The sequence below is a fragment of the Hyperolius riggenbachi genome, chromosome 1 (genome assembly GCF_040937935.1).
Source record: "Hyperolius riggenbachi isolate aHypRig1 chromosome 1, aHypRig1.pri, whole genome shotgun sequence".
Lineage (NCBI taxonomy): Eukaryota > Metazoa > Chordata > Amphibia > Anura > Hyperoliidae > Hyperolius > Hyperolius riggenbachi.
In genome coordinates, this window is record NC_090646.1 from 505,441,311 (window position 1) to 505,468,020 (window position 26,710).

The 26,710-nt window shown below is 45.5% G+C and overlaps 1 protein-coding gene across 18 annotated transcripts in view; it reads left to right on the forward strand.

Moving 5' to 3' along the window:
- Positions 1-26,710, forward strand: part of RIMBP2 (RIMS binding protein 2) — a 591,563-nt gene that overhangs the window by 236,759 nt on the left and 328,094 nt on the right. For 17 of the 18 annotated variants that reach the window (XM_068243476.1, XM_068243541.1, XM_068243461.1 and 14 more), the window contains one exon: positions 15,522-15,662. In XM_068243476.1, the coding sequence (XP_068099577.1) occupies positions 15,522-15,662 (141 nt within the window). The remainder of the gene's footprint in view (positions 1-15,521; positions 15,663-26,710) is intronic. The other variant, XM_068243603.1, reaches the window with a different exon arrangement.

The following is a 26,710-nucleotide window of genomic DNA, read 5'->3' on the forward strand; positions in this document are numbered from 1 at the left end:
TCCTCTTCCCATTGGTTCAGCACTTGGGGAGGTGCTGGGAAGAGGGTCAGGTATATATACTGCTGGCTGTTCACTTGCTCCCCGTCTGGCGTTGCGTTCACGTATGTGGGAGCACCCAGATCCGTAGTCAGATCCGTTAGTGTGCCGGGACCAGCTGGAGCTGTAATCCTACACTAAGCTAGATTCTGTTGATAGCTTAAAGTACTAGTTTGATTGTGATTATCTGTTATGACCTTTGCCTGTCTCGACTATCCTCCTGAACTCTGACCTTGTACCTCGTTATATCTGATACCCCGTTGCTGAACCCTGCCTGTACTTTGACTCCGCCTCTGCCTCCTGATTTTGTACCCCGATATTTCTGACACCCCGTTGCCGAACCCTGCCTGTACTTTGACTCCGACTTTTGCCTACTGATATTGTACTTATCTGTCCGTCTGTTTACGACCTGGCTTGTCTGACCTCGAGAACCGACCTCACGATTGGAGGCGGTTCCACGTCCTGTTAGTGACAATTCCGCCTGAGTGTCACTTTCAGACTTCCCTTCCCACTGTCAGTCTGACTCCTCCCGTCTTGGAGAGCTCAGACCTGCGGAAGGAATCTGTGCAGTTCTCTTTGCTGCACTGAGGCTTGTCCTCTGTATTACTGTTGCACCAATCACAACACTCTACTCAGGTGACCAGAGGTTAGCTAGTATATTGGATTATCGGTGATACTGCAGATCACATATAATCTGGTATACGTCTGTATTTTCCGTGATACTGCAGATCACCGGTAATCAGACCTCTCTGTGCTTCACCGAGCGTTACAGCCCCCTTCCTGATTTCTTATTCTTTTGCATGTTTGTCACACTTAAATGTTTCTGCTCATCAAAAACCGTTAACTATTAGTCAAAGATAACATAATTGAACACAAAATGCAGTTTTAAATGATGGTTTTTATTATTTAGTGAGAAAAAAACCTCAAAACCTGCATGGCCCTGTGTGAAAAAGAAATTGCCCCCTGAACCTAATAACTGTTTGGGCCACCCTTAGCAGCAATAACTGCAATCAAGCATTTGCGATAACTTGCAACGAGTCTTTTACAGCGCTCTGGAGGAATTTTGGCCCACTCATCTTTGCAGAATTGTTGTAATTCAGCTTTATTTGAGGGTTTTCTAGCATGAACCGCATTTTTAAGGTCATGTCACACCATCTCAATAGGATTCAGGTCAGGACTTTGACTAGGCCTCTCCAAAGTCTTCATTTTGTTTTTCTTCAGCCATTCAGAGGTGAATTTGCTGGTGTGTTTTGGGTCATTGTCCTGCTGCAGCACCCAAGATCGCTTCAGCTTGAGTTGACGAATAGATGGCCGGACATTCTCCTTTAGGATTTTTTGGCAGACCGTAGAATTCATGGTTCCATCTATCACAGCATGCCTTCCAGTTCCTGAAGCAGCAAAACAACCCCAGACCATCACACTACCACCACCATATTTTACTGTTGGTATGATGTTCTTCTGCTGAAATGCTGTGTTACTTCTACGCCAGATGTATAGGGACATGCACCTTCCAAAAAGATAATAGGATAACAGAGGCGCCAATAGGATAAAAAACACTAAAAGAACTTAAAAACCCATCTTGGTAATAGAGGAGGCAGTGGTGGACTCACCCCCTCCAAGCAGAACACACGACTGTGGATTTTCAGTCAAAACAATTTTATTGGATACGCCAAATAAAGTGCAACGCGTTTCACGGGACACAAACCCGTCCCGTCTGTCACAGAGGCGCTCAGTGTTGATGATACTGGCAGATGCTGTTTACTCCTATCTGTTATTGCCTGATGAAGCGGGTTTGTGTCCCGTGAAACGCGTTGCACTTTATTTGGAGTATCCAATAAAATTGTTTTGACTGAAAATCCACAGTCGTGTGTTCTGCTTGGAGGGGGTGAGTCCACCACTGCCTCCTCTATTACCAAGATGGGTTTTTAAGTTCTTTTAGTGTTTTTTATCCTATTGGCGCCTCTGTTATCCTATTATCTACATCAAGTCCACCCTTGGTGGAGGGTTGCACCCTTCCTTCTTCAACTACAGAGAGCAACTTTTTAATCCTGAGTGGGGTCAGGACAATCTCCCCACCTGCTTTGACAGTGGTTGCCTACTTGGTAACCCTGGTTTGTGAGTATTAAATTAATATTATTACTCTATCAATTATACCTTACCAGTACATACTACACTATATTGGGCTCTTGGTGTTCTCTCTTTTTCGCACCTTCCAAAAAGTTCAACTTTTGTCTCGTCGGTCCACAAGGTATTTTCCCAAAAGTCTTGGCAATCATTGAGATGTTTTTTTAGCAAAATTGAGACGAGCCTTAATCTTCTTTTTGCTTAAAAGTGTTTGCGCTTTGGATATCTTCCATGCAGGCCGTTTTTGCCCAGTCTCTTTCTTATGGTGGAGTCGTGAACACTGACCTTAATTGAGGCAAGTGAGGCCTGCAGTTCTTTAGATGTTGTCCTGGGGTCTTTTGTGGCCTCTCGGATGAGTTTTCTCTGCGCTCTTGCGGTAATTTTTGTCGGCCGCCCACTCCTGGGAAGGTTCATCACTGTTCCATGTGTTTACCATATGTGGATAATGGCTCTCACTGTGGTTTGCTGGAGTCCCAAAGCTTTAGAAATGGCTTTATAACCTTTACCAGACTGGTAGATTTCGATTACAGTACTTTTTTTCTCATTTGTTCCTGAATTTCTTTGGATCTTGGCATGATGTCTAGCTTTTGAGGTGCTTTTGGTCTACTTCTCTGTGTCAGATAGCACCTATTTAAGTGATTTCTTGATTGAAACAGGTGTGGCCGTAATCAGGCCTGGGGGTGACTACAGAAATTGAACTCAGGTGTAATAAACCACCTTTAAGTTATTTTTTAACAAGGGGGGCAATCACTTTTTCACACAGGGCCATGTAGATTTGGAGTTTTTTTTCTCACTAAATAATAAAAACCATCATTTAAAACTGCATTTTGTGTTCAATTAGGTTATCTTTGACTAATAGTTAACGATTTTTGATAAGCAGAAACATTTAAGTGTGACAAACATGCAAAAGAATAAGAAATCAAGAAGGGGGCAAATAGTTTTTCACACCACTGTATGTACAAGGTTTTACATTTTTTAACTTTAAGAATATACAGTAACTATAAAAAGTATTTGAACCCTTTGGAATTATATGGATTTAAGCACAAATTAGTCATAAAATGTTATCTGATCTTCATCTAAGTCACAAGAATAGGCAATCACAGTCTGCTTAAACTAATACCACACAATAATTAAATGTTTTCATGTTTTTATTGAACACACCATATGAACATTCACAGTGCAGGCGAAAAAGTATGTAAACCCCTAGACTAATGACATCTTCAAGAGCTAATTGGAGTGAGGTGTCAGCCAGCTGGAGTCCAATCAATGAGATGAGATTGGAGGTGTTCATTACAGCTACCCTGTCCTAAAAAAAACACACACACGTTTTGGGTTTGCTTTTCCCAAGAATCATTGCCTGATGTGAATGATGCCTTGCACAAAAGAGCTCTCAGAAGACCTACCAGTAGCCACCCTGGCGTTCAATTTCCAATTTTTTGCAATCATTTTTTTTATATTGGATTAAATACAGGTTATTGTATTGAATTCAATAAAAAAAAGTGTTTGCTGCAAGATGTTGATGACGCTGTGTGACCCTGGTGTCATCAACGTTGATCGACGGGGGGACATGTGATCGCCGAGGGAGAAGCAAAACCACCAAGGGACATGGAAGAAGACACTGGGGAAGCCATCAGAGGTACGTGACGAGGGACCAGCACGCCAATGGTGAGTATAAGACCCAGATGTATAGCCAGATGTATATGTAGCCAGATGTATAACCAGGTATAGTTAGCCAGATGTGCAGCCAGGTATAGTTAGCCAGATGTGCAGCCAGATATATAGTGAGCCAGGTGTTTAGCCAGATTTATAGGAAGCCCCCTCCAAGCACGCTGTGGGTAGTGATCTGTGCTACCCCAGCATGCAGAACAAGCATCCAGCCACCCTAGGGAATCCCTGGGCAGCGGATCGGTGGGCAGAGAATGTGCAGGGGTTTCCTCTTGTTTGCGGCGGCTGTGCGGGCGGGGGGATCCCCTCTCTGTGTGGGCGGGGGATCCTCCTTCTATGGCGGCTGTGTGGGTGGCCTATCCCCCTCCTCCCCCCCCCCTCCCAATCTCCCCCCCCTACCCATCTCAGCCCATTGAGTAAATAGATCTACTTACCCGAGGGCTTTCTCCAGCAACGGCTGCGGCGCACACCCTCCTCCATCTCCGAAGTCTCGTTCTCTGTACAGTTACATTACGAGACTTGGTGACGTCACCAAGCCTCATAATGTAACTGTACAGAGAACGAGACTTCGGAGATGGAGGAGGGTGTGCGCCGCAGCCATCGCTGGAGAAAGCCCTCGGGTAAGTAGATCTATTTACTCAATGGGCTGATACAGGGGGGGGGGGGAGATCGGGAGAGGAGGGGGATAGGCCACCCACACAGCCGCCATAGAAGGGGGATCCCCCCCGCCCGCACAGCCGCCGCATACAAGGGGGGACCCCTGCACATTCTCTGCCCACCGATCCGCTGCCCAGGGATTCCCTAGGGTGGCTGGATGCTAGTTCTGCATGCTGGGGGTTGCACAGATTGCTACCCACAGCGTGCAGACAGGCATCCATTAAAGCTTAAAAAGAAGGGCTTGCGTTTACCCATTCCAGCCATTCTCCTAGCAAACGTTTGCTCCCTCCCGAACAAGCTAGATGAACTGCATATACTACTCAGCAGCAATCGCTCAATAGGTGCAAACACCCCAGCCCTTTGCTTCACTGAAACATGGCTGAACGACACCATCCCGGACATTTCACTTCTACTACCAGGATTCAACCTCTTCTGAGCAGACCGCATCAAGGCACTCTCCGGTAAACAGAGAAGGGGTGGCATCTGCTTCTAAATTAAGGACACTTGGTGCACTAACACTTCCATCATGGACAAACTGTGTTCCCCAGACATCGAGCTCCTACTTATCAATTGCAGACCTCCATCCTCTCCAAGGGAGTTCTCCTCCTACGTACTCATAGGTGTGTACATCCCCCCTGATGCAAACACAAAGACTGCTCTGGGTTCGCTCAGCGATACCATCTCGCGCTGGGAGACGACCCTCCCGGACTCACTTTTCATCATCTGTGGAGACTTCAACAGCGCGAACCTCTGCTTGGAGATGCCTCACTGCAAACAGCATATTACTTTCCCTACCAGGTACCAAAACACCCTGGACCACTGCTACACAGTCCTCAAAGATGCGTACAAACCTACTCGAAAGGCCCCCCTTGGCAACTCTGACCACTGCCTAATCCACCTAATACCTACCTACAGAAGGCACCTTGAGTCATCCAAGCCGGTCCTCAGGTGGACGGAGGAAGCCAAGCTGCAGCTGCAGGCCTGCTTTGAGTGCACTGACTGGGATGCCCTCGCAGCACCCTGCGTGGAGAAATGGACAGAGAATGTCACTTCCTACATCAGCTTCTGCGAGGAGTTGTGCATCCCCACAAAGACTTTCAGGGACTACCCTAACAACAAGCCATGGTTCAATGGCAAGCTACGCCGGCTCCGGAAAATCAAAGCGGCAGCACACAAGTCTGGCACACCAGAGGAGTTCAAGGTAGCCAGATACACCCTCAAGCGCGAACTTAGTGCTGCAAAGAAGGAATAATCGAACAAGCTGGGCCACAGCCTTCGGTCAAACAACTCACAGGAAGTCTGGCAAGGCCTTAGAGCAGCCACAAACCTCAAACCTCCCCCTCAGCAAGCACCCCCAATCCTCGATCTAGCTGAAAAACTCAACAAATTCTACTGTAGGTTTGAACTCCAACCCATCCCTTCAGGAAACCAGGTGACCACCCCCAGAGTACCCCAGGCCCCCGCATCCACTTCTACTGGAACAGACTGTGTCTTCCCAGCACCAGTCGCAGTCCAGGTGACTGATGTACACAAGCACCTCCGGAAGCTGAACCCCAGGAAAGCCTCCGGCCCGGATGGTGAGTCTTCTATGTGCCTGAAAACCTGTGCTAACCAGCTGGCCCCTGTCCTGACCTCTATATTTCAGAAATCCCTGTCGGTAGGCATAGTACCCTCCTGCCTCAAAAGGTCCACCATCATACCGGTGCCCAAAAACCAGGAGTCACGGATCTCAACAACTACAGACCCGTGGCCCTTACTCCAACTGTTATGAAGATCTTTGAAAAACTAATCCTCATTCACCTAAAAGACTCTACCGATGTTCTCCTAGATCCACTTCAATTCGCATACAGAGCAAACAGGTCCATAGAGGATGCCATCAACATCAGCCTGGCATTCGTCATGGAACATCTGGACAGACCCAACACCTACGCCAGGGTCCTCTTCCTAGACTTCAGCTCTGCTTTTAATACAATCTGCCTGAACATCCTGCACGACAACCTAGCGCAACTAGGGATTGATCTTACTCTCTGCGCTTGGGTCAAGGACTTCCTCACAAATAGAACGCAACAAGTCAAACTCGGCAGCTGCCTCTCCCGAGTGAGGACCACAAATACTGGTGCCCCCCCAAGGATGCGTACTTTCTCCGATCCTTTTCTCCCTGTATACAAATAGCTGCACCTGAACTGCCGACCGTGTCAAGGTCATCAAATTTGCGGATGACACTACCATCCTTGGCCTCATCGACAGTGATGACTAACGTGCCTACCGCAGCGAGGTCGAGCGTATCCGCAACTGGTGTAAGGACAACAAACTCATCCTAAACGCAGCAAAAACTGTCGAATTGGTTGTGGACTTCAGAAAGTGCCCTCCCCTCTAAATCTAAAGTGTCCGTTTTCTGGGCACTACCATCACCAATGACTTGAGATGGAGTGAAAATACCACTAAATGCCAAAAGAAGGCTCAGTAATGGCTGTTCTTCCTAAGACAACTAAGGAAGTTTGGTATGCCGCAGGAGCTGTTAAGTTTCTACACTGCAACCACTGAGTCTATCCTTTGCTCCTCCATCATCGTTTGGTATGGTGGAGCCACCTCTAGCGACAAGTACAAGACTACAAAGGGTCATAAATGCTGCGGAAGAGATTATTGGTACACCCCTACCACCAGTGGATCTCTTGCACGAATCCAGGATGAGAACCAGGGCAAACAGGATCACGAACAACCCTCACCACCCCGGCAGTCACTTCTTCAACCGCATGCGCTCAGGTCGTCGCTACAGATCTATTCCAGCCAAAACCACCAGGCACAGGAACTCCTTTTTTCCCCCAAGCTGGGCTCCTTCTGAACTCCAGCTGAACTCGAGCACAGCGCACAGCGGAACCCCCTAGGATGACTGTCACCTAGGCCTAAATAGCTTGTATAGCCTGTATAGTCTTATGTCTGTTCATTGCAGTGTTTTTTGCACTACTATGGTCAATGCCTTTCTCTTTTTATTTTCTCTTTTGCACTATGCACTATGCACTTGCACTATACTATATGCTGATTGTGTACCACAAACAATTCTGGGGGTGGCAACCACTGCACTTGGCGAAATAAATATGATTCTGATTCTGGGGAATCCCTCTGATGAGAAAAAAATGCAGCCGGCGGGGCAGAGAAACTGGAAATCTCCCTGTCAGCGGAGGAGCTCAGCTCGTCATTAACGTTTTTTGCAAGTTTTTGACTTGCATACAGCTGCAAATGGTTATAAAAGCATATCTAAAAGCCTTAAGTAAGACAAATTGAGCTCTAGTCACAAAACTTATCATAAATGACTTATCACCTATTTGATAAAAATAACCTTTCCGCACATGTACAAGCAAAATAATCACTCAATATTACTTTTCTTAACTTAATTATATTATATTTTTGGTCTTTGGGGGCTTAAACAAGTAACATAGATAAGGTGAAAATAGAGGAAAACAGGTGAAAAAGCTTTGTGAATCATACCCGTTGTCTATAAATGTAGAAAGTTCAGCACTGCTGCTACTCTCCCTAGGAGTTGCCGTCCTGTAAAGATGACTGCAAGAGCACAGCGCAGAATGCTCAGTGAGGTGAAGAAAAATCCTAGAGTGTCGGCTAAAGACTTAGGCCTGGTGTACACCAGAGGAGTTTTTCTGAGCGTTTTGAGTTTTTAAATCTGCTGCTAATGTTATCCTATGTGTCTGTGCACACTGGAGCAATGAGGTTTTGTAAAAAACCCCATAGCATTACATTGGGAAGAGCTTTTGAAAGGTTTTAAAAGCTCTTCCCAATGTAATGCTATGGTTTTTTTTTTACAAAACCTCATTGCTCCAGTGTGCACAGACACATAGGATAACATTAGCAGCAGATTTAAAAACTCAAAACGCTCAGAAAAACTCCTCTGGTGTACACCAGGCCTTACAAAAGTTTCTGGCATATTCCCTGTTAGTGAATATATGATACGTAAAACACTAAACAAGAATAGAGTCCATGGGAGGATATTACAGAGGAAGCCACTGCTGTCCAAAAAAAACATTGCTGCACGTTTAAAGTTTGTAAAAGAGCACCTGGGTGTTCCACAGCAGTACTGGCAATATATTCTCTGGACAGATGAAACAAAAGTTGAGTATGTGTGGAGAAAAAGAGGCACAGCACACCAACATCAAAACCTCATCCCAACTGTGAAGTATGGTGCTTTGGGGCTACTTTGCTATGTCAGGGCCTGGACAGATTGCTATCATCAAAGGAAAAATTATTTCCCAAGTTTATCAAGACCTTTTGCAGGAGAACTTAAGGCCATCTGTCCACCAGCTGAAGCTCAGCAGAAGATGGGTGTTGCAAAAGGACAACGACCCAAAGCATAGAAGTAAATTAACAACAGAATGGCTTAAATAGAAGAAAATACGCCTTCTGGAGTGGCAAAGTCAGAGTCCTGACCTCAACCCGATTGAGATGCTGTGGCATGCCCTTAAAGAGAACCAGAGATGAAGCACCCTCTTGTATTTTACCTTAAGCCTCATCTACACGCGTAGATGAGGCTCCGATCTGGCGGCTCGATTAGCCACCGGATCGCCTCTTCCACGTCCCCGCCGCGTCCCCGCTCGCCCGCGCGTCGCCGGATTCGATACCCGCTTGTCCCTGCGCCGTGTCGCTTATCTTCCGCTCGATTCCCTGCCATTGTCCCCTCGCGGGGAACGAGCAGGGAATTGGCGGTAGCAAGATCCGACCTGCCGGATCTGATCAATCGAGCCGCATTAGTGGCTCGATTGATAACACACATCGGAGCCTCATCTACGCGTGTAGATGAGGCTTTATAAATCAGTGGGAACATGACAGTAAACCCCTAATCTGCTTTTTGTTTCATTGTTCTCTGTTTAATCTGACTGTTATCACCTCTGATAAGAATCCCCGACTGAGCACTCAGTCTAGCTTTGCTACGGAAAGATTATAGCTGAGTCTGTCTTCTCTGGTGTCTTTTCAAGCCCAAGCCTGCCCCCTTGTGGCTCTGCTATAATGACTCGGCTATAATTATTCCCTGCAAAGCCAGACTGAATGCTCAGTACGGGATTCTTATCACAGCTGATAACAGACACTTTTAGCAGTGGGGATGAAACAGAGAGCATGGTAAGTGTTTTCTCTAATGTTCTTACTGATATATATGGTAAAATACATGTGGGTGCTTCATCTCTGGTTCCCTTTAAGAAAGTGATTTACACCAGTCATCCCAAGAATATTGCTGAACTGAAACAGTTCTGTAAAGAGGAATGGTCAAAAATAACTCCTGACCGTTGTGCACATCTGATCTGCAACTACAGGAAATGTTTGGTTGAAGTTATTGCTGCCAAAGGAGGTTCAACCAGTTATTAAATCCAAGGATTCACATACCTTTTCCATCTGCACTGTGAATGTTTACATGGTGTGTTCAATAAAAACATGGAAACATTATTTTTTTTTTGTGTGGTATTAGTTTAAGCAGACTGTAATTGTCTATTTTTGTGACTTAGATGAAGATCAGATTACATTTTATGACCAATTTGTGCAGAAATCCATATACAGTAATTCCAAAGCGTTCACATACTTTTTATTGCAACTGTATCTTGTAAGTACAATGTGACATATGATGCTATGACATATAGGCCATGGATCCTAAAATTGTATAGTATTCAAGGACTCCCCAAACAGGAGTGTTTTGTCAGTACCCTCTGCAAAACCTTTAAATCTCTGTACATACAGACCATTTCTCATTCTTTGAAGATGAGCTGTACTAATGGATAGCTACATCTTGGGTTTTCTAGTGAACTACCTATATATTGTTTTTTAGGAGACAGATGAGACTTTCTTCTGATGCTATATTTGAGGAGTGTAACTATCCTGTACCGGGCCCCTCCAGCAGAGATCTGTTGACGCGCCAACCCACTCCCCCTCCATCACGGGGAGTGTGACAGGAGATAGTGGGCCTGATCCTGTTCATTAATATGCTGAGCAGGCAGTGCGTTATATTCGATACATTGACTGCAGTATAATCCTTATGTCCAAAGTCACATGCCCCCTATGTTGCCTAAGACCAATTTTAGAAGTAACTAACTATGGTAACTTATCTATCAGTATGATTGTGGGATGTGAGAGGAAGCAAGAGTGCCCAGAGGATCCCAGTACAAACACAGGTAAAACATGCAAGCCCCATGCAGACAGTATCTTGGCCAAATGAGTACTGGACGTTGGAATGTTCTTTGTTGCTTGCTTCCATAAACTCCCTGTAAAGAGCAGTGTTCAGAAAATGTTGTAGTGTAAATAAAGTCCGAGGTTGCTGAAGACACAGCACTGAACTGATACTGATATGCCACACTGCACACTGTTATTTTCATCCTCATATGCTGCTATTTGACCTCAGCAGTGTACACATGTAACATTTATTAGTATGGTGATTGTTGTTGGCCTGGATACGCCAGCTCTTTATAGGTCAGGCTTGCAATGAATGCTTGTTGTACCCAGAACATTATGTCCTTATAAAGAGTTATGAGTGACTTTGTATGGAGAGAGGCCTGAGCATATTTGCAGAACTCTTAATGAAGCATGTTTATAGACCCATTTTACCTGTTATTACTCTCTCTAAATTTGAACGTACATTTTTCGTGGCGTTATATGAGTGGCATTATGGCTAAGTGGGTATCACGGTTCTCTCACAGTAACAAAGTCAAATCCTTTCCTGGAATACGTTTCTGTAATGCCCATTCTTACTCGGTCCCTTTGAGCTGGCATTTTGTCCTTTGCTGATCGCCAGTGATGCCACAAAGCACTGCAGCACAAGTCACCCTATGGGATTACTCACACTGCAACAATTGCGATTTCTGCCAATCGCAATTCCGCTGCACAGGGCAGTTTCTCGACAATTGCGCTGTGAGTCTCGTTTTGTGCTGCTGTTGAAAATATGTTTACATTTTTCTTATACCAATGTGCATAGAAAGTGTGTAAAAACGCAAGTGCACTGCAAGCAGAAATTAGACATAAGCCCATATGCAATTTATTTTTTTCCTTGGTGATAATTTTTCATTTTCTGTTTAAATATCTTTTCAGCACTCTGCAATGAAAAAATGTCAAAAGTAGTGTTGGGCGAACAGTGTTCGCCACTGTTCGGGTTCTGCAGAACATCATCCTGTTCGGGTGATGTTCGAGTTCGGCCGAACACCTCATGGTGTTCTGCCTTTTTAGTTCGGGTTCGCCCGAACAGCTGAATGCCCAGCCGAACAGGCCGAACAGGGCCCCTGTTCGGCCAAATACTGCCCCCCTATGGGGTCGCAGGCACCCGGTCGCGGGGGGGGGGGGGTCGGAAATTCCCCCCACCCCCTCCACTAGCGCTCCCCCCTCTGCCCGCTTCCCCATAAAAAAGTGTAATGAAAGTACCGGTGGCTGGCCTGGCAGTAGAGTGAGTGAGGAGGAGGAGTCCGGAGAGTGACGCGTTGAGGCCGGGCAGCGGGCGGTTCAGCGGTAGTACCCTTGTGGTACTTCCGCCCTTTCTCTGACCTCACGTCCTCTGCATACGAGGGTACGCGTCACGCGTACCCTCGTATGTGTCATCACGTAGAGGACGTGAGGTCAGAGAAAGGGCGGAAGTACCACAAGGGTACAACGCTGAACCACCCACTGCCCGGCCTCAACGCGTCACTCTCCAGACTCCTCCTCCTCACTCACTCTACTGCCAGGCCAGCCACCGGTACTTTCATCAAACTTTTTTATGGGGAAGCGGGCAGAGGGGGGAGCGCTAGCGGAGGGGGTGGGGGGAATTTCCGACCCCCCCCCCCCCGCGACCGGGGCATGCTCCCCCCTTATGCCTGCGACCCCATAGGGCCCCCAAAAGCGGGGTGTTCGGGGAGTTCGGGGTTCGGGCCGAACATGCCGAACATCTGGCCCATGTTCGGCGAACGGACCCGAACCCGAACATCCAGGTGTTCGCCCAACACTAGTCAAAAGTACTGTCAAAATTAATGAGTATTGTCTTACTTGCTGGTGGTTTAAAAGTAATTTTTACTGATAATGTGTGAAAATATCTCCTATTTTTGATAGCACGTTTTTATGTCTGTTTTTATTTTTCAACTGCAAAATGCTAACAAGTTATTTTAAAGAGAAGATGAAAAATTATGATCTAGGAGAAAACTCAAAAAGAATATTGTGTATGGGCCATAATGCCAGTTATCTGATGAACTATGTGACATGTTGCAGTGCTTAAAGTGCATAAGAGGTGTTCAGATAATGTGAATCTTAATTGTAGTTTTCTGAATACTTGTTCATATTGGAAACATTCTTCCAAAAACATGTGGCATATCCTTCTACCCTACATGGCTGGTAGCGTCAGGGTTAGATGAAAGTTAAAAACGCAGTTGTTTTTGCATATTTAAATAAGTATCTCTCTATTGTCATTCCATCGTGGTAAATCATAAGCGTTGGTAATAGAAGGCGCATTAATTAATGCTGTGACCCTTACCTGACACCGTCCTGCAAACCGTTAAAATTAGGCTACTTAGTTTATGAGCATAAACATTGCCAATAAAAGTATTGATACATGCTTGCTCTGGGATGAAATGTATTGTACTGTTAATTACTGTAATGCACATTTGGCCAGACTGCAGTCTCTTGATACTTGTTATATTATAGTCATTGCTGCCTTAGATCACCTTCACATTTTCAAATGCACTTAGCTGAAATAGATTTAAAAAAGACGTTTATGTAAAATGGTCAAAATTGTATTTACCCATCATAGTGACTCACAGGTCATCAGATCCCCACTGTCACCCAGCTGATGCCCCCTTGTCCCCCCTTACTCCTTCCTCTCATATAGTAACTACGCCCTCCTCTCATATAGTAACTACCAGGATGTGGTATACATAAAAGGGAGGAGGTCTTACTGTTGTGGTGGCCACGTCCCCTGCTGACTGCCTGCCTGTATGTAATAAATGGGGATGGTCGCAGATGCTGACCTCCGATTCAACTGAAATTATGCTTTTCACCAATGCCCATTACCAATTCTGTGGATTTCGATTTCTGTTTTTTGATTCTCTTTTTTTGGTCATTTTTTTGCATTCTCTGATTGGCCAAATACTTCCGAGTTGACACTGCATTCTCTGATTGGTCCAATGCTTCCAAGTTCTGGGATTGGGGTAAAATTACTAAGTTGCTGTAATGCAGTATTTCTGCAGAAATCCAATTCCCATTTTCCTTTTTCTAGTTTTATTTAAATACATTTAAGATGTGAAGGTAAACACATTGACACATTGGGCTGAAATAATGTTACCTTGAACAAAAGGTACTCGTAATAGGGATAAAGTTTAACACGGGGGACATATGCAATTTGCTTTTTCTTCTAGGTGATATTTTCCCACATTGTAAATAAAATGCTTTTTACACCACCAGTAAGCAAACTAACACTCAAAATAATTGTGACAGTACTTTTTCACCTGCTTTTTTGGTACTTTTTCCATTGCAAAGTGCTAAAAAGTTAATATAAATTGAAGATGAAAAATTATCTCTTAGGAGAAAACTCAGGAGAAAAGGTGAATTCCATATGGGCCAAGGACTACAAAGCCATGATTTAGCAGGGAGGTATTGTTTTAAGGGCGTGGCAATCGCTCTCCTTCCAGCACATCCATGTGCAGAGCCGGGACAAGGTCTTTCAGCACCCAAGGCTGAGATGCCAAAGTGCGCCCCTCCATCCCTCCCACCCCAGCCGTCACACACTGATTGCTATTACACTAAGAGGCGCCCCAGGGCCCCCAACATCCCCAACACCTTAATCTCTAGTTATCTGGCTTGCAGTCACTGCTATATATGCCCTTTTCTTATTTCTTTCTGCTTCAAACACAATTGGGAATGACAGCTGAATGAATTGTGCGCACCCTCCTACACTGCGCCCTGAGGCTGGAGCCTCTTCAGCCTCTGCCTCGGCCCGGCCCTGTCCATGTGACTAAACTGAGGCAAGCTAGACTGATGTGGGAGTGAGCAGACAGCTGTAGGTCTCAGAGGAGGAGATATATCTCTGCAGCAGGTTTTTGCCATTTATATTTATCAAAAATATTTATGCATAATGAATGGAAATAGTTCTATGTTAAATGCATTATAAAAACAAACCATGCCTTAACTTGTGCTTACCTGTCATAAAGTTACACCATAAAAGCTTCCAGTACATTCCCTTGGACCTCAGAAATCATGGCCTTGACCTCTTCAGTCCCCCTGTGTGTGCATGACAAGAATAGTTTCCTGTTACCGTATATAACATGCCTATCTGCTGCTCTTCACACTCCCTGCACTACATGTGACACATAATGCTCACAAAGCAGAACACCTGCTTCCACAGTCTCCTATAGGCAAGATCAGTGGAATTCAGAATCATTTATAACTCTAATCATCTGTATCCAGAACACCAATTTAATATGAGTACTCAAATCCTCCTCAGAACTTGCCTATTATTAGGCCTAAGAATAGATTATAACATTTGCATATCTGTTCTGTTATCCATTCTTCCCAGATTAAAAGAAATTTAGAAGGAACCCATTTTATTTTGTGGCCCCAAATGAAATTCTAAATTAGACATGATACACTTCAGCCTGATGCAGTAAACTGCACTACAGTTGCCCTACGTAGGGTGGCAATTTTACCATTACTAGTGCTGGAGGAGTATTGTCTGATAACCCATTTACACCATGCCCGTTACCACAGTAATGTGTGTGTTGCTATGGTAATGCACATTACTGTAGTGGTTACGGTGGTAACGTGAGTGATGCTATTGGGTTGACTGACAGTGCGCTCCTGACACTACTAATAGTAAAATTGCTGTGCTCTCCCTGCTCACGACAACTTTACAGCAGTTTACTGCATCTGGCTCCTTGTCATGGGTTACAGCTGACACTGTTTTCCACTGGGGAAAATGTGCTTCCTAGTAAATAATTTTACTAAAAGTGAACCTCCATATTCATAAATGTGCCTTTTGTCAACAGGGTGTGTGTTTCTTCCAGCTGGAAACTTTGTAAAATTGTTCTCTTTTTTATTAGTTCAGAAATGATCTCCAGTGCCTGCAACCATCTGTTCAACATCGGTCATATAACCAGGTCCATCTCCTAGAAGAGAGAACTCGCGCCATAAAATCCGATGTCTCTTCAGTATCTCCGGAGAAAGTACAGTGGAGCTTTCTGGTAAGTTTATTTATTGGATCAAATTCCTTTGCATACAGTATTCCTTTATTACAGGTATTTTTGCTGTAGAATTTGTGTCCATATATATGACCTTGAACCAAGCTACATCAGATAGGCAAGAAGAAGCTTACGGAGGTAAAGAAGTGGCTGTAAAGTTGATGTAGGAAGGGTTTGGATTCTTGGAGGAAGTAGTAGATTTTTCAGACTGCTTTATGCCCCGCCCACTTTCCCTGAATTTGTTACCTCTGTCACCAAGTGACTAACTGTGCCAAGTTTGGGGACTCTGGCTTTATTACTGTGAGAATGACGGCCCTTTATACGTTTTTTTTTTTAGTTACAGCCCTTTATATTTTTTCCATTGACGTGAATGGGTGAAATCTGAATGGCTTTCTTTCCATACCAAGTTTCGACAAAATCCGTCAAGGCATTTTCGAGTGATGGCAACACACACACACACACACACACACACACACACACACACACACACACACACACACACACACACACACAAAATCCAGTTTTACACCAATTCGATAAATACAATGGGTTGTGCCAAAAAATCGAAAAGGTTTTTTTCATTAATTTGAGAAATCTGATCGAATTTGCAGTTTTTATTCGATAAAAGATGATCGGGAGTGTTGGATTTTTCTCATCAATTTATATGAAAATTGAATGGTGTAAGGTGGATTTACAATTTCTTGATCATTTTTATCATAATTGAGGAAATATTTAAGAACAATTGGACATATGTATGTGGTACATTGGTCAGATTTTTTAAATGTTACAACCAGTCAGAAAAATTTATTGCAGTTCTTGAATTCAATATTTTAAATATTTGAAAAATGTATGGTATATGGCCACCTTAAGGGTTAATACCTCATCCATAAATTTTCATTTCAAAACTAGTACTTATTCAGTGAGGAGTGCTTGGGCAAGACTCCTTAACACTGCAGGATGGCCTATTGAGCGCATCCTTAGTGGCTGCAGCTCTCAAGTGCTTTGAGTCTGACAGGGAAAAGTGCTAGACAAATGTTGGTATTATTATTATTATTATTATTAGTAGTAGTAGTAGTAGTATTACCTCCTGAGAGCCTAGGAGCTTTACCAGCATCATAAGTTGATTCCAAAATCCAAGAATTTTCTTCATATGGAAATCAAGGTTACCTATAATATCTAGAATTAGGTAAACTCTCTCTTGTACAATTATGTAAACTAATAACCCAGTGGACCAAAAGGTGTTTTTTTTAAACAAGAGAATGTATTAAAGGTTGCTTTATTAATCATAAACACACCTATATGTGTATTACCTCACAAACGGCAAAACCTCAATTGATGGTGTAATAAGTAGATCTTTATGTATGTGACATGTGTACTGCAATGAATAGATTAAATTCACCAATAAAAAAACTCTTATTTTGCTAGTCCCTGGTGTGTATCCACATCGCAAGATATTTGCCAGTAGAAAAATGATCCTAATGCATTTTGGCAGATGTTTCATCTATAATGCCTGCTATAAAAAGAAAACCCTCATTGTTTTCAGCATATGACATGAAGTTATTGGACCGCTGTGAGAGAGTGATGGGAAATTTGGTTGTGTTGTGCAGGACAGAGGGACCAATATAACTGGAAGTTGTACAGACGCCTCAGACAAATCATTCATGAGCAATATGACTCCTCATGAAGTTTAATCAATGAAATACATGTACAGCCAGCCATAAGATATTTGATCCTGAGTAATCCATGATACGGGTTTCAGCAAGGCAGTCGCCCTTAAGTTTTTTGCCCTGACGAACACGGATGAATGTGTAAAAAGGACTCATCGCATGACACCTACATTGTGAACACAAGCAGTTTCTGTAGGCGGGGGACATTGTTATTCTTGTGTCATTAATCTGCTGTGTACATAAAGAAAGCAAAGACCCAGTCCTGTCACCTCGCCGTTACTAAGTGACGGTGGCAAGTTCCGTTGACTGCAGCTGCCGATAAACAGGCGGTACAGGCTGGAACGGAAACGTAAGTGCAGTCTGTTGTGAAATGGATTCTGATAAGAGACAATTTACACATCTGTTGCCAAGTGCCTTTAACTCAATCACTGCCTTCAAGCTCAACTTCATTGGAAGCAGTTATTCTAGTTTAAGAACATGTTAAAGGGGATCATTTTTAATGCCTACGTTACATAAGGGCGCAAGGAAAAAAGGGCGTGGGGTAATGCTGAAATGTCAAAATATCGCGTATAACAATGCTTTTTATCGTTTCTCCATCTTTATCTCCATTAGAAAATGTGTTAAAATATCGTTATTAAAAGGGCATGGGGTGAAGTCGAAATGTCAAAATATTGTATATAACAATGTTTTTTTGGGGGTTTTTTTCCTCATGAATTTAGCCATTGTATATTGCTTGCCTTATGAACATGAAAAAATAATTACAGTGGTAACGACTACAGTAAAACACTGATAAATATTACCAATTTTATACTGCAACTAAACCTAACCCTACTCTCACACAGAACCCATCCTCCTCTGATGCCTAAACCCCCCCTTCCTGATGCCTAACCCTAAGACCCCCTTTCCTAACGCCTAACCCTAAAACTCCACTTCCTGATGCCTAACCCTAAAACCACCCCTCCTGATGCCTAACCCTAACCCCCCCTTCCTGATGCCTAACCCTATAAGACCCCTTTACCTAGCGCCTAACCCTAAAACTCCCCTTCCTGATGCCTAACCCTAAATCCACCCCTCCTGATGCCTAACCCTAAATCCCCCCTTCCTGACACCCAGCCCTAAGACCTCCACTTAAGGACCGCATGATTTTTGTGTGATCTGTGCTGGGTGGGCTCTCCAGCCCCCCCAGCACAGATCACGTTGCAGGCAGGGTGATCAGACTGCCCCCCCCCCTTTTTCCACTAGGGGGATGTCCTGCTGGAGGGGTCTGATTGCCGCCGGCTATCTGTGTGTAGCGGGGGGGGGCTCCTCAAAGCCCCCCTCCGCAGCGCTATTCCACCCTCCCTCTCCTTCCCTCCCTCTCCTTCCCACTATAGGCGGTACAGGACAGCGATCCGTCTTGTACCACCTTAGATAGTCTTCAGCCTATCAGATGCCGGTGATCCCCGGCCAATCGCCGATCTCCTTTACAGTGCTGCTGTGACAGCAGTGCTGTACGCTGTAAACACCGGGGATTTCTTCCCCGAGTGTTTACATTTAGCCTGCAAGTCGCGATCGGAGGCTCGCAGGCTGTTCACAGAGCCCCCCGCCGGGAACTGACAGGAAACGGCCGCTCGTACGGCTGTTTCCATGGAAATCCACAAATGACGGCCGCCCGACTATCGGCGTTAGCTGGTCGTTAAGTGGCTAAACGTCCTTCCTCCGCCACAAATAATGTAAATTCAAAAATGCTAAATTTCTAAAAAGTGCTGGCTGGATGGTGTAATGGTTAAGGGCTCTGTCTCTGACACGGGAGACCAGGGTTCGAATCTCGGCTCTGCCTGTTCAGTAAGCCAGCACCTATTCAGCAGGAGACCTTAGGCAAGACTCCCTAACACTGCTACTGCCTATAGAGCGCGTCCTATTGGCTGCAGCTCTGGCACTTTGAGTCCGCCAGGAGAAAAGCGCGATATAAGTGTTTGTTTTTGTCTTTAAAACAATACATTTCAAAACGATAATTTACAAAATAATTCTCAAAACAAGTTTCAAACTGATAGTAGGCGTCCAAGTTTCTGCTTTTGGCACCCAACAGCCGATATTTTGCATGAGTGCCTATGGGGCACCCAAATAGTCCATTTGCCACAGGCACCCACATTTCCTGATTCTGGTTTGCATCTGCTATCAATGTACCCATCTGGAATATTGATTTAATTTCCTGTTGTAACACAAGTGCTGTAACAATAAGTAAAATTTCTGTTTGTAGAGTGAAGGATAGACAGAGCTTGACAGCTAGGGTATACAATTGGTGCCACATTGACTTACACTATATAACGCTATTTAGCGTTATAAGTGTTAAAAAATGGTGCACGCAGAGTGACTTACACTTATAACGCTAAATAGCATTATAAGTGTTAAAAAAAAATGCAGGGAGGGGGGGTTAATGTAAGGCAGCGGGGGTCTCTGAGGGGGAAAGTGTCAGGCACCGGGAGGGTTTAGTGTGAGAGGCAGACACAGGCAGAGGGTATATATACATTACCTGGTCCCTGATTGCGTCTTCTCTCCACTTCCTACTTAGTATGAATGAGTCCGGCAGCCAGCCAATCACCATGCGGCTTCAGTCCCCGCATGGTGATTGGCAGGCTGCAGGACTCTTTCAAACTGACAAGGAAGTAGAGCGAAAATGGGATCGCCGGGACCAGGTAATTTATCACATATAGAACATTTCTGAAACATTAAATAACTTTATTAGCAAGATGCCATTATCGGCATCACCCTGCGCCATTTTTCACTGTACCCACAGGGCCGGTGCGATCGCTCAGGGCGCCGGCTTCCAGGGGGCACTCCTGCCGCATGTATTTTAATATGGAAGCTGCCTGGCAAGCTGCGGCCCCGGCTGGGTCCGTCTCGCTCCGCCCCCTGGTGCCGCTGCTGGGGGTGATAAGGGGCAAACATGATGCCCATGCGGCCACCATGATAGAGGGGGGAGCCACAGGGAGGGCAGCCCGACCTCTCCCTCCCTTCCTCTCCGGGTGCTCTCCGGCTCCCCCCTCCGATGCAGACTGCAGCAGAGCCAGAGAGAACAACTCACCTCCCTGGTTCCGATCGCCGGCGCCTCTCACTTGCAGCTGGTCTCCTCTTCTACATTGTCACTGATACACACTAAACTTCCTGCTTAACAGGAAGTTTAGTGTGTATCAGTAACTAATGTAGAAGAGGAGACCAGCGGCAAGTGAGAGGCGCTGGCGATCGGAACCAGGGAGGTGAGTTGTTCTCTCTGGCTCTGCTGCAGTCTGCATTGGAGGGGGGAGCATGAGGGGTGGCCCGGAGAGGAAGGGAGGGAGAGGTCGGGCTTCCCTCCCCGTGGCTCCCCCTCCAGTATGAGGGGGGGGGCACCTACCTACCTACCTACCTACCTATCTAACTAATCTATACTGGGGGCACCTACCTATCTAACCTATACTGGGGGGGCAGCTACCTATCTAATCTATACTGGGGGCACTTACCTATCTAACCTATACTGGGGGGGCAGCTACCTATCTAATCTATACTGGGGGCAGCTACCTATCTAATCTATACTGGGGGCAGCTACCTATCTAATCTATACTGGGGGCAGCTACCTATCTAATCTATACTGGGGGCAGCTACCTATCTAACCTATATTGGGGGCAGCTACCTATCTAACCTATACTGGGGGCAGCTACCTATCTAATCTATACTGCGGGCCACCTACCTATCTAATCTATACTGGGGGTACCTACCTATCTAACCTATACTGGGGGGGGGGGCAGCTACCTATCTAATTTATACTGGGCGCAGCTACCTATCTAACCTATACTGGGGGCACCTACCTATCTAACCTATACTGGGGACAGCTACCTATCTAACCTATACTGGGGACAGCTACCTATCTAATCTATACTGGGGACAGCTACCTATCTAATCTATACTGCGGGCCACCTACCTATCTAATCTATACTGGGAGCACCTACCTATCTAACCTATACTGGGGGCAGCTACCTATCTAATCTACACTGGGGGCAGCTACCTATCTAATCTATACTGGGGGCAGCTACCTATTTAATCTATACTGGGGGCAACTACCTATCTAACCTATACTGGGGGCACCTATCTAACCTATACTGGGGGCAGCTACCTATCTAATCTATACTGGGGGCAGCTACCTATCTAATCTATACTGGGGGCAGCTACCTATCTAACCTATATTGCAGGTACCTACCTATCTAACCTATACACTGGGGGCAGCTACCTATCTAACCTGTACTGGGGGCACCTACCTATCTAACCTATAGCTGGGACAAATGCCTATCTAACCTATACTGGGGCAAGTATACTGGCTACCTATACTGGGGGCACCTACCTGGCTAACCTATACTGGGGGGGGATCTATAGCTGGCTACTTTTACTGGGTCACCTATGCCTGGCTACCTATACTGGGGGGACTTATAGCTATATGTCAGGAATCAGGATGGACGGAGGCACGCTGAGCCTCAGGCTGCTGCAGAGAAGCGCGCAGTACGTGTGCCACTGTGACAATGTCCTGAGTAACGACGAGTCCTGCTCCCAGAATCCTGGCACCTACACTGGCACTAAGTCTGCAGACTGCTCTGCAGACAGTAAGAAGAGAAGACTGACCAGCAAAAAGTAAGGCTCCCCAACCTCCCTACGCTAAAGGGGGAATATGCTTATGCTTCTAGATACACTAATGGGGGGGGGGGGGGGGATCTGCTGCCTAAATACACTAAAAGGGGATCTGCGACTGCAAGACTAGTAGCCTAAGCCTATATACACTAAGGGGGGGATCTGGCAGATCCCCCCCCTTAGTGTATATAGGCTACTAGTCTTGTATATGTAGGCAGATCCCCCCTTTAGTGTATATAGGCTTATGCTACTAGTCTTGCAGTCGCAGATTCCCTTTTAGTGTACTTAGGCAGCAGATCCCCCCCCCCCCCCCACCCATTAGTGTATGTGTGTGGTGCGCTCAAACGCAAAGAGGATGAATTGGGGGGGGGGGGGGCAAAATCTGGTTACGCTCAGGAAGCTGTGAAACCTAAAGCCGGCCCTGTGTACCCAGACATAGCCTCTGTCAAACTTGTATCTCCATTCTGGGGATATCAAGGATTCATAGTAAAGCCATAGTAATTAAAGCCATGGTGTTCTCAGGAGTAGGCATACCTCCCAACTTTTTGAGATGAGAAAACGGGACACTTAAGCCACGCCCCCGACCACGCCCCCAACCACACACCCTGACACACCCCTAGTCCAAAAAAAAAATATATATATATATATATATATATATATATATATATATATATATATATAGTGGGGAGAAGGGTGAGGGTGCCCATGGGTGTTTAGGTAAACCGTAAAAAGAAGGATCGAGGCGCCAGCCGCGGCTGTGGTGTGCGGGATGCGGGTCAAGCTTGTCCCCCCTCCCTCCGAATGTGCCCCCCAGTGTCCCCCTGTATGGCGAGATACGAGCGCAGCAGAGCGGCAGTCTTACCATTCCTCTTCGCATATGGGCATCTCGTCTTCTCCGCTTCCTGTGACGTCACAGGAAGTAGTTGGAAGCAAGAGATGCCAGTACGCGAGGAAGATGGTAAGACTGCCGCTCTGCTGCGCTCGTATCTCGCCATACAGGGGGACACTGGGGGGCACATTCGGAGGGAGGGGGGACAAGCTTGACCCGCATCCCGCACACCACAGCCGCGGCTGGTGCCTCGATCCTTCTTTTTCCTCCGCTGCCTCCTCTGCTGCTAGCCGGGACAAAGGGGGGCTATCCCGGAACAGCGGGACCCCTCCCCCAACCCGTGACGGTCCCGGCGAAATCGGGACGGTTGGGGCCCCTGAGTAGGGAAAGAGAGTTGATCTCTTCAGTGCTGACACAGACAGCAGTAAAAACCCTGAAGACATTGTAGCTGAACTTCCTACTATTCAAAAGTAAACTTTAGTTCTGGAGTGAGCCATTGCATGTCTTTAGAGTGTATAACATTTGCCTTGGAGTTTGTGAGATATTTCCTTAAAGGGAACCTAAACTGAGAAGGATATGGATTTTTCATTTTAAAATAATACCAGTTGACTGACTCTCCTACTGATCCTGTCTCTGTAATACTTGTTGAGCCACAGCCCCTCATCAAGCATGCTGATCAGGTGCTCTGACTGAAGTCAGACTGGATTAGCTGCATGCTTGTTTCAGGTGTGATATCCTTCTCCTCCTAGACCTCTCATCAGCATTTGACACTGTCGATCACTCCCTGCTTCTCCAGTCCCTGCAATCTGTGGGTATCCAAGACCTTGCCCTAGCATGGTTTTCATCCTACCTCTCAAATCGCTCCTTCAAGACCTCCTTTAATGGTTCCTCCTCAACCTCCCTCCCACTTTCAGTTGGGGTCCCCCAAGGCTCTGTTCTTGGTCCCCTGCTGTTCTCCATTTACACCGCCTCCATCGGAAAACTCTTCTCCTCTCTGGGTTTCAACTATCACCTATATGCAGATGACACCCAGATTTACCTCCATACCACTGACCTCTCCACCACCACCATGGAGAAGGTATCCTCTGGCCTCTTGGCTATTTCATCTTGGATGTCTGCCAGGTTCCTAAAATTAAACCTGGATAAGACTGAACTCCTAATCTTCCCACCACGTGCTGCTTCACCCCCCACTGACCTCTATGTCACTGTCAATGGCACAATCATTCGTCCTACCACACAAGCCCGCTGCCTGGGTGTCACCCTGGACTCAGCCCTCTCCTTCACCTCCCACATCCAAACTGTAGCTAGAGTCTGCTATTTCCACTTGCGCAACATCTCCAAGATCCGGCCTTTCCTGACCCCAGACACTGCCAAACTCCTTGTCCACGCCCTCATCATCCCCCACCTGGACTACTGCAACTCCCTCTTGTCAGACCTTCCTTAAAACACGCATCGCCCCCCTAAAATCCATTATGAACGCAGCAGCCAGACTCATCTACTCCTCCCACCGCTCTGTCTCCACGACTCCACTACGCAAATCCCTTCATTGGCTTCCAATTCACTTAAGAATCAGCTTCAAGATCCTATGTTTGGCATACAAATCCATACACAAGTCCTGCCCAACCTACATCTCTGACCTGGTCAGCAGATATACACCTGGCCGTCCACTTCGCTCCTCCAACAACCTCCTCTTAACCACCCCACGCATCTCGCACCTCCCATGCTCGACTGCAGGACTTCACTAGAGCTGCCCCCATCCTGTGGAACTCTCTCCCACTGCTTGTCAGGCTCACTCCCACCTTCAACACCTTCAAAAAAGCACTCAAAACTCACTTCTTCAAGGAGGCCTACATCAACTCAACACTGCCCTAATCCTTTCTGCCAATAACTTCTTGTTACACCCCCTCCTTTGTGTCACCAACCCCTCCCTCTAGATTGTAAGCCTTTGGCAGGGCCCTCTCCCCTTGTGTATCTTACTTGACTGTGTGCACTTTACCCAGGATTTGGAACTGGTATTTTTTACCACTACCACTCCAGTTTATGATCTGGTATGTACTACTATCTGCATTGTGTTGTGTATCTTATTGCTATTACCTGTATTGTTGTATCTATGATTTGTTACCTGTATTGTTCTGTCACCCCAGTTATCATTGTCTGTAATCCTATTTATTGTACAGTGCTGCGTAATATGTTGGCGCTATATAAATCTAATTAATAATAATAATAATAATAATTCAGCTACTATTGCAGCCAAAAAGATCAGTAAGTCTGCCAAGCAACTGGTATTGTTTAAAAGGAAACATCCATATCCCTCTCAGTTAAGGTTCCCTTTAATAAGGCTTACAACAATATGCAGGCCAGAATTGGACTGACCTATCAAACAATCCTCTGATATTACATATGGGGTTATTGCTTTCTGAGTCTTTCATCATAATGTCGGTAATCCTTTTTATATTTTGAATCCTTGATCTATGGTTTAAATAAATCTGGTTTAAAATTGGCATTGCTAAGAGAAGCTTTTCAAACCTTTTCATGGCGAGTAGAACATTAAGATGGATCATCTGCTTTGTCTTGTGTAATATTTAAACTTATTGGTAGGTCTTGTCGCTGAGTAAGTGCACCACCCTAAGAGATGGCTGGGTGAATATTGTTACTGATCAGGACAACTGGAGGTCCAGTGATTGGCCCAAAGACGGCTTCCTTAAACTGTAGTTACTTGGTACAGTTTATTTTATTTATATATAAATTTTTATTAGCAAGAAGTTTTGGAAGCATAAACAAGCTAAGACCTTGGCTGTTGTAGGTAATTTCCCCACTTTCTGGTGCCCTCTCTGTCAGTTATTTGGGTAATAGGACTGAATAGGCTTGGTACATTTTGGCTGATGCCAGCCTAAGAGCCACAGCACATGGGGGTCTATTCACTAATGGATGGTAAAATGTGTGTGCAGGCAGTGCACATACATTTTTTTTTAACTGTGAGTTACACAAACTACATAACTCACGCTTTTATAGTTTGTGTAACTCGTGTTATACACATGTGCGTTGCTTGTGTAATGCATGCTATGCTAATAGCGTAACGCATGCTATACAAGCATGCATTGTATGTATAGAGTGCATTGCACAAACTACATAACCAGAATTATGTAGTTTACAAAACTGCAAGCTAAACTGCACATGCCTAAATTATAGTGCCTGGACTCCCTAGTGACAGGACAATGTTGCTCTTTCACCATCCAATGCACTGTTAGTAGTGTATCAGTTAGTGATGCTTTACCACTGATCCCATTAATCACAAACATGGCTGCCACATTATACACGCGTGTGATGATTCCATGCCAGCTATTGAGTCACCTATGCATCGCCCATGTGGCAAGACCCTGCAAGGAAAGCCGGTTCTCAGAGAGAAGAACATACCAGAGCCTTCAGCAAAAAATCTTATATTGGTTTTAGGTACACACACTACGTTTTAGGAGGAACCCTTCCTCCCACTCTTGTGATGATTCCCAGCTTTGCCTATTCCTTCATTGGATGTCAGTCACTCAGTGGACAGGGAACCACACTCCTAACCCCCTCTTACAAAACTTCCCATACGTTTCCCCTCCTTACAATTTTATACGGTCCCACTCACAGTTTCAATCCTCACATGAAATCCTCCTATTCTCTATTCTGGACCCATTCTCTCACATCCAGAACGTCTCATCAGTTTTACCCCTCCTTGGAACACACTTCCACATCTTACCTGCCATGCTCTAAGCCAGTGCTGTCCAACTTCAGTGTGTCTAGCACCAGATTTTTCAGCTGGAGGGAGCAGAGCATGAATGTCCTGGCTTCAGAGGGCAGGGCCAAGCACAAACAAAAGGTGGGCCTGCTAGAGGAGGGGGCCTGACACAAAAAATAGTCCTGTCAAGTGAGTTCGGCTC